The 8,961-nt window shown below is 42.4% G+C and overlaps 1 protein-coding gene across 1 annotated transcript in view; it reads left to right on the top strand.

The window, feature by feature from the left end:
* Window positions 1–8,264, top strand: part of LOC146321914 (chloride channel protein 1-like) — a 43,373-nt gene extending 35,109 nt beyond the window's left edge. The window contains exons 13-23 of the mRNA XM_084727223.1: window positions 17–86; window positions 177–287; window positions 1,911–2,124; window positions 2,228–2,361; window positions 3,156–3,337; window positions 3,826–3,907; window positions 4,002–4,084; window positions 4,391–4,435; window positions 4,546–4,650; window positions 6,488–6,574; window positions 7,186–8,264. Coding sequence (XP_084583349.1) covers window positions 17–86; window positions 177–287; window positions 1,911–2,124; window positions 2,228–2,361; window positions 3,156–3,337; window positions 3,826–3,907; window positions 4,002–4,084; window positions 4,391–4,435; window positions 4,546–4,650; window positions 6,488–6,574; window positions 7,186–7,638 — 1,566 coding nt within the window. The 3' untranslated portion in view covers window positions 7,639–8,264. The remainder of the gene's footprint in view (window positions 1–16; window positions 87–176; window positions 288–1,910; window positions 2,125–2,227; window positions 2,362–3,155; window positions 3,338–3,825; window positions 3,908–4,001; window positions 4,085–4,390; window positions 4,436–4,545; window positions 4,651–6,487; window positions 6,575–7,185) is intronic.
* The last annotated feature ends 697 nt before the right edge of the window (window positions 8,265–8,961 follow it).

Raw genomic sequence — 8,961 nt, forward strand, 5'->3', positions numbered from 1 at the left:
TGTCTTTGTGGTGCAGTTCTGGATGTCAGCAGTTTCCACCACGATGCCCATCCCCTCAGGCGCCTTTATGCCAGTGTTCATATTAGGTAAGAGGATTTTGTAATGCGAGCGCAGTATCTCCTGCTGAGCTTCAGTTCAATTTGTCTTTACCAGCATGTCTTATCTCTCTCCTCAAGGAGCTGCTTTCGGTCGCCTCGTCGGAGAGATCATGGCCACTCTTTTCCCAAATGGAATCCTGTTTGATGGGATAGTCTACCGCATCCTGCCGGGAGGTTACGCTGTCATTGGTCAGTCTATTAATCTTACTGCTGTGCTCAGGTTCCCATAGACCTTCAGACCAATTGAAGACTTGTAGATTTGAGAAAAATGAAGTGATACCTTGAATGAATGACTTTAAAAGCCCAAATTTAAAACTCTGGGCCTCTGTCTGTCCTTGCATTTAATCTTCTCCTCCTCCAGTTCAAACGTGTCGATCTAGCAGCAGTTTAGAAACAGTTTTACCATTTTCACTTGACTTGGTCGCATCAAAATGAGGCCTCTGTATAGTGAGATATTAAATGTGACTTTGTAATCTTACCTAAAACATTTGAATCTCTATAGTATCTTCAGCTTTAAAGGCATTTAAAGATTCATTGAGTATTTCTAATGCATTCATTAAGGCTGTTGCTATTACTGTATAATCAAGTGTTCGTATTAAATTTGACAAAACCAAACACTGGCTCTAGATATGGTATTTCATGTTTTGCATGAGGTTTGGGGACAAAATAGGTTATCTGATAGTGCTTTTCCATTGTCATTTTGGCAGAGCTGATTTCAGTCTTCTGATTTTAGCTCTTATAATTCACTGAGTCACGCCCGAGATGGACCGTCTCCAGTTTCACTGACGTCTCGCTGACCGTGGTTTCTGTGTGTTCAACTCTCAGTATTTTTTGTAGCTTCTAACTGATTCTCTGTGGTCTGAAGTTTTGTTTCTCTCCTCCATCGGTGTTTCTACTTCTAGATATCTGCCTTGTTTCATGTTCACCTTGAACTTAATTAGTAAGTTACTGCTGATGTAAACCCAATATGTGATGAAAACACATGATTTTGCTGCTTCATAATAAAAGCTGTTCAAGGTAAGGTAAAGTCACAGTTGACTAAGTAGGATTTGTCAGTTGCTGTTTGCAAACACCCAAGAAAGATAGTTGATTGTTGAGTTTCATTCCCAGGATGTAAAATACAGACTTTGTAGGATGGTAAAGCCTCCAGAGAGCAGCAAAATAATGAGCGAATAAGAAGGTGCGGGCAGAGGGCAGGATCTTCACACCTCTGGTGGGTTGTGGCTGATGATTGAGAGAGATTATTTTGATTATTTTTTGTGAAAATCCTGCATAATTCCAAATCCCTGCTGTGTTAGGCTGGTGTGCCGACTTAAAGAGAGTCAAACCAAGCCAAGCACATGTACATGGAAAAGGGGCTTTACATGCTTGGAAGGGGAGAGTAAGTTTAGATGTTTACAAATTTGCAAGCTCACCACTATATTCCACAAAATCCTACTCATTGGTCCTTTAAGACTGTTGTCCAACTCAGTGTTGCAACCCTGCTCACTGGAGGTTATTATGAGTACATCTTAATACATTTTGTCCAGTATTTGCTTGGACAGGCTGCAGTACTCCAGACCCTCTGTATCATAAGCAGGTTAGAAAATAAATGAATGTGACAGAGACATATTTCTGATGCTTGACACTCTAATTTCTGCCTCCCTAGGACTTGAAACATTGTTAAACTCTCCCTTTAAAATGTTATTTTAAATGACAAAAAATCAGACGTTTCAAGCCCAAATTGAATGTTTTTCAAGTACAGTGGAATCAGATGAAGGAATAACACTTTACCCTCACCACATGTCCTCCCCTCTCCTGTCTGTCTACCAGGTGCGGCAGCGATGACGGGAGCCGTCACACACACGGTGTCGACGGCAGTAATCTGCTTCGAGCTGACCGGTCAAATCTCTCACATCCTGCCCATGATGGTGGCCGTCATCCTAGCAAACATGGTGGCTCAGGGTCTGCAGCCTTCTCTCTACGACTCCATCATCCAGGTGAAGAAGCTGCCCTACCTGCCTGAGCTGGCCCTCGGGCACATCAGGTAAAATTAAAGCAGTGAGAACACCTATTTTGTGTGTTTATGTTGTCCGCACACTTGTCATTGTAAGACACAAATTATTATTGTAGTACCTCTGTATCCGCAGCAAGTATAACATCTTTGTGGAGGACATCATGGTGCGCAAAGTGAAGTTCCTGTCTTCTCATTCCACCTATCGGGAACTGAACCATCTCCTAGAGACCTCAACTCTGAAAACCATCCCCCTCGTGGACAGTAAAGGTCAGGTGACTTACTGATATCAGACATTCTCATGTCTGTCTGCTAAATGTGAAGTTAAAGCAAAAGACTGTTAGCATAGCTTAGCATAAAGACTGGAAACAGGAAGATTGACTCTGTCCAAGGTAAAAAAAAAAAAATGCCCACCATGCCTGTGTACACCTGGTGTTAACATGTGTCTCAGGTGAGCTGATCACAAGTTCACACCTGACATAATAACGCTGCTGCATCATTTCCTTTTGCAAAGACTAAATGCATTGTTGATTTTAGCCGGCAGCCGAAAAATAGTAGCCAACATGCTGGGACAAACGGACACAATGTTTTACACAATGTAGGAAATAGCTTAACGTGTAACATTTGCCAAATTTACATGACGGTGCAGATAATTAAGTACTTGTTGTTAACAGCATTTCACAAAGTTTGTCAGATTTTTCTTGACTCGACAACTCACAAAATTGTACATTGTTTAAGGAAGTCTGCAAACTGTCTCGACGGGCTACTAAGAAGTAGCATATTAGTTACCGTTTACTGTATTTGTAAAATCTGACATGTTTTCCATGAATAAAGTATTATCTTCTTTCATAAATTTAGTGTAACTGGTAAAATCAGTTTTAACCTTTGTACAGAGCCAAGTTAGCCGAATTCCTGTTTCCAGTCTTTATGCTAAGCTAAGCTAAACCTCTACTAGCTTTAGCTTCATATTTAGCATACAGGCATGAGAATGGCATCCATCTTCTCATCTTATTAGGGGTTTTTCCCAAAATGTTGACCTATTCCTTTAACACTTCTCTCTGCAGAGTCCATGATTCTTCTGGGCTCCATCGAGAGGACGGAGCTTCAAGCCGTCTTCGACTGGTGGCTCTCACCAGAGAGGCGAGTCTTTGAGAGAGGCCCGAGCTCGCCAGGCCAGGGCTCCAAAGTCAGCTGGGAGTCCTTCGCCTTCGTGGACGAGGAGGGCGGAGAGGAGGCCGCGGACAAGGTGGAGAAAACAAACACCTGTAGTTTGATTTGTTTGGTTGATAGATTGTTGCACTTTAGTTCTGTTCACAGTGACTTTTTTTTACCAACAAAGAGGAGTAAACATGACGTTTTACAGACTGACAGTAACTTGTTGATTGGACATTTTTGGCGATTGTCATCCTACAACTTAACCAATGAGGGGAAATCAAATTCCAGTAACTGACAAAAGTTTATGCAGAACTTTAATGCATCTGATGGGCATATTTCTATTATTTGGTGTCACAAAGAGCTCACAAAGAAATAACTGATTATTAGTATTATTAGACTGCAAATTGATGACTAAATGGTAGAGACTGGATGAAAAGGAAGTGTCTTGTATAGGAATGAGTGTGTCACACATTTTAATGGACTAAATGAACAGACATATGTTTTATGATGGTTATTAAATAATTTTCTGAAATATATATAGCGTGTACATGGCTTAAACCATGTTGATTCTTCCTGCAGACAGCTCCAGTACAGGAGGAATGTAACGGGCCCATACCATCCCCTAAACCTCAGGAGCCCTCCACCAACCACACAGGCTCAGGTAACATGACATTTCACTGCACATAAAGACAAGTCCAGCCATCAGATGTCGCCTCCTCTCTGCTCTTACATGTGTTCCCATATCACGTCCTCAGACAAGCGCAAGCTGCCGTCTGTCAGGAGGACGCTTCAGAGACTCTTCTCCTCCACGTCTTCGTCAGGCCAGACCGAAACTCAGGTACGCTGCAGAGATCAACCTCGCATACTCATCACTTTGACCCCAAAGGCTCGGAGCACATCAGCGATCCGCTGTCGAGTTGGCAGTGACAGCTGAGACAGCGGCGTCAGTCCAACATGGCAGCTCGAGCCGGCCTCGCTGATGTGATGGGAGGGGCAGGACATGATGCATACATAAAGGAGTTGACATGTTGTGCAGTGTGTGATGACATGAAAATCACCAGGGGTCATCTTACCATCATCTGTAGTGCTTTTTTCAGACCGACTGACTGTCCGTCCATCTGTCCCTCGCTCTTTCTTTCCTCAGGAGACCACGGCCCCTCCACTGGCAGACACCATGACCCCAGAGGAGGTACCGCACATTATTAATTCAGCATTTACACAGATGAGACAATCAAACCATCCAAACGAATAATCAGAAACTCTGAGTCCATCTCTCTGCCTTGTGATTGTTTGGTGCAGATCAAAGCCTGGGAAGAGGAAGAGCTGGATAAACCAATCGATATGGAGCAGATACGTATTGACCCCTCCCCGTTTCAGCTGGTGGAAAGAACGTCTCTGCACAAGGTGACCACAGCAACACCTGCGTGACATTTCATCACATGCAAAGATCATGTACAGACACCTTTTATTAAATTATAAGTCATGCACAAAAGTCACCATTTCATATTTCCAAGCAGCAGACTTTTAAAGGAATAGTTTGACACTTTGAGAAACATTTTTATACTATTTTTTGTTTGAATTAAGCAAGTTATAACATGAAGTTTAGGCTGCATTCAAACCAACTTGAGCCCTAGCCATGAAAAAACACAGCCCTCTCAGTCATTTGAATGAAGACAGTCCATTAAACAAGTGTGGGTGCCAAGGCATGTTTGATTTTTTGGAGCATTTGATTGACAGTCCACACGTACTTTACACTAAGCTAAGCTAACTGTCTCCTGGCTGCAGTTTCATATTCAGCATACAGACATGAGACTGGTGTTAATCTTCTCATCTAACTCTCATCAAGAAAGAAAATTAAAGTATTTCCCAAAATGGACGTTGTTAATTTTCACATTTATACCTTGATTATACTATTTATTTTTATTCTTAAAGGACTGGTGTGTAGGATTTAGTGGCATTTTGCAGTGAGCTTGCAGACTGGAAACACATCGTCTCACTTCCCATGCACATAGGTGAAAATATGGTGCAAAAGGCCGCATCTAGACCAGACTATTGTAGAAACATGGCAGTGCAACATGGCGATCTCCATGGAAGAGGGTCCACAGCCTTTGTAGCTATAAAGGGCCCACTCTGACACCTGGTTCACACGGCCTGCATGTACCTGTGTGTGACCGCTACGTTGCTAAAGTCCTACAGCTCCCACGCCTGTGGTGTCCACACACAAAGCATTTCTGCTGTAGCACTGCTACATCCAGCCATATGTTTCTACATTGAGTTTGCAGAGAAGAAAAAAATTGTAACCAGAAAGTAGTGTGATTTTTTTCTTTCAGAAAGAGAGAGAGGAAAAAGAGGGAGTGCACCAGAAAAATCCTGCCATTCACCGTACTTTTCCATGTCTGTAGTGAAAGTTGTCATGTTGCTGGTATGATGTCAGTGTGACTATCAACAGATCATTTTCCCTCTCTATTTTTGCTGAGAGCTGCATGTGTCATGTGGTAAAAATAGGTGAGATGCTGAATCTCTACATGCAGCATTGCTGCAGCCCTGCATGGCACATGCTGCTCAAGTGGGACTTGTAGCTGCACAAACCTGTTAATATATGCACCAAAATAAAAAGAAAAGGGTTCCCCAACACACACATGTGCTACTCACACAGGCAGTGGGCCTTTAAACGTGTCTAATTACATCTTTGTTCTGTTTGTACCATTCTGTTCTTACCTTCTTTTTCAGCGCTTTAAAGGAGACTAAAAACAGCTGAATTAAGTCTTCTGTGGCTCCAGAGGGATAGGAAATAAACCAGATGAGGTCATCAGCTTGAGCTTAGAAACTCCACATTTCTAACAGAAGGACAGAGTTTTACATACTGGGATTTTAAAAACATGAGTAGGGATGGTCTAATGCATCAGGGGAAATGTAAGATCCAGTTACACTGGAACATGATCAGACACTAAAAGTCAGGATGTCTGTTTGAAATTCTGTCTCTTGTGAGTCCCTCAACTTGTGGAAGTGCAATAGTAAATGAAGAAGAAAGAGTACTCCTTTAAGGTTTCACGAATTTTATTGTACAGTTTATTCTCTATCTGTAAAACCATACAGCTTTGAGTGTGGAATCTTGAATTTCATGCTGTGACTCATGCTGTGTAGCAAAGCCGTAGAAATTGTTTATGAAGAACTGTGCAGCCATGCAGGCAGAGTACTGTCACACTGACTGGATCATGTCCTCCTCTCTGTCATTACTCAGACCCACACTCTGTTCTCTCTGCTGGGTCTCAGTCACGCCTATGTCACCAGTATTGGCAAGCTGGTGGGTGTCGTGGCACTGAAGGAGGTAAAGTCACTCTTTTTCTCTGCTTCATTTTTTTTTTTTATCTATCTGCATGTTATTTTGTCACGTCTCTTGGTTTGATGCTGTAATGCGTCACGACAGCGAGCGGTGATGATCTCATGTTGTGGGCAGTTGTTCTGTCACAGGGTGCAACGCGCTTTACGCTCTGATTCATGCGGTTACAACTCATCCTCTTGGCTGCTCTCTTTAGTATCCAACATTCTCACTTCAGTAGGGCTGCAACTAATGATTACTTTCAGTCGATTCATGCGTTTATTGTTTTCTCAATTAATCGATCAGTTGTTTCTTCTATAAAATGTCAGAAGATGGTGAAAATATCTGTCACTGATGTCCTCAGCTGTCTTGTTTTGTCCATAAGCCAAAGATACTTTAGTTAACTGTCATAAAACAATAAAGAAACCAAGAAATACTCATATTACAGAAGATAGAATCAGAGGACTTTTCTTTCTTTAAAAACTACTAAAACCAATTAATCAATTATTAAAATAGTTGGTGGTTAGTTTACTAATCAATTAATTGTTGCAGCTCTACACTTAAGCACACATTTCTTTGCTTTATGTGTTTGTTTCAACCTTTTTCTTCTCCTCTAACAGCTGCAGAAAGCCATAGAGGGCTCCACTCGCAGCGGCGTGAGGCTTCGTCCCCCTCTGGCCAGCTTCAGAGACGCCAGCAGGAAAGCCAAGAAGCACCAGCCTCCATCGTCCACCCCTTCCTCGCCCTCTCGGGACAGAGACCTGTGGGGGGAGGGAAGCAGGAGGGAAGGGGAGCTGGTGCGGAAGGAGTCCAAGGAGGCCATGTCGTCTTCCCGAGGAGCTCCAGAGTGTGACCCTGGTTCTTCCTCCCAGAGCAGCGCGGGGAGCCCCAGCAGCAGCTCAGCCGCCACAAGAGGAGCTGACGGTGCTCCACAGGAGCCGGCATCCCCCTCTACCTCCTCCCCTACCTCACCGTCACCCCCTGCCTCCCCTGTGTCACCCACCAGCCCTGTCCTCACACTGTCCTCCCTGCAGGAGGAGAGGGAGAGCGAGGAGTCAGATGAGCCCATATAGGCGGCGGGTGTATGAGACTTTTAGACTTTCACCTTCTTTAGATTCTCCTCCTCCTTTTCCCCAGAGACGGAGCTGCTCCCTGTCTGTCTGGGCGGAGGAGTCGGGCTCACCTGCAGCCCCGTGCAGACATTCAGCTCTCAGCGAGCAGGAAAAGCTGCTGCACACATCACTCCTGGAACTTGTAGAACTGGATATTTTTTTCTACTTTTACGACAGTCTCACTTTTTCACTCAAAATCTCAGGTGCCTTCCTGTGTCTTCTGAACTGCAGACGGACAAACATGTTCAGTCCTTCATGTCACTGATGTTCAATGTCCACATCATGGAAATGTTGAATGTACCTGTACATCATTTATCAATGTCTGTTAATTTAATTAACTACCTTTGATCAACAATTGAACTGCTGACAGCAATGAATTGTATGATAATGAAATAATATGTTGATGAAGACTTAATTAATTTGACCCAGAGGTCAAAGATCATTTAAAGTTTACTGATTGAGGTTAATTTTAAGTTATAACTTACATTTATCATATATTTACTGTATGGTAAATATTCAAATCATTATTACCTGTCTGTAATTTTTAAAAATAATAAATATTAAAATTGTCTAATAGCTTATTTTGATTATTTCCAACAGTAGAAATTATGATTAGAAGAAAAACTACAGTCATGCTAGTGGCTCTGTGAGGCTGTATTTATGCACAGCGCAGGTTATTAGGGAAATGCTAAAGTAAGCATTCTAACATGCTGACATTTATATAATGTCATGTTTACTATGTTCACAGTTCTAGTTTAGTACGTTAGCCTGCTAACATTTGCTAATTAGCACTAAACACAAAGAACAGTTGAGGCTGAAGGGAATCTATTGCAAGATGCTGCGTTCAGATGAAGGAAACCAGAGAAGAAGGAAGGGTCATCATATCATTACATTACATTACATCATTCTAGGCTCTGCTCTGTGCCAGACCTTAGTGCCAGTTCAACTGAAGTTTATTAGAGATGCATGAAGAAGCACACTGAAACCCGACATATCTGTCATACGATCTTTGATGAAAACATGTCTCTTACAAATGAAAAAACACACTTTAGAGAATAACGCAGACTGATTTTTCCAAATGTGTGCTTGTGTTTATTTGCTGTTGGTTTCCAAATAGCATGACTGATTATAGGAGATTGCATCTCCTATAAGCTTCAATAGAACTGACATCAAAGTCTGGCACTAACCAGAGCCAGAATGTTGGTTTATGATGTAATGACCCTTCCTTCTTTTTAAGTTTCCTTGGTTCTGACTCAGTCAAGTCCTCGTGAAAAAATGCACCCA

Source organism: Lutjanus erythropterus, chromosome 9 (genome assembly GCF_056507025.1).
Source record: "Lutjanus erythropterus isolate fLutEry1 chromosome 9, fLutEry1.hap2, whole genome shotgun sequence".
In the NCBI taxonomy this organism is placed as follows: domain Eukaryota; kingdom Metazoa; phylum Chordata; class Actinopteri; order Lutjaniformes; family Lutjanidae; genus Lutjanus; species Lutjanus erythropterus.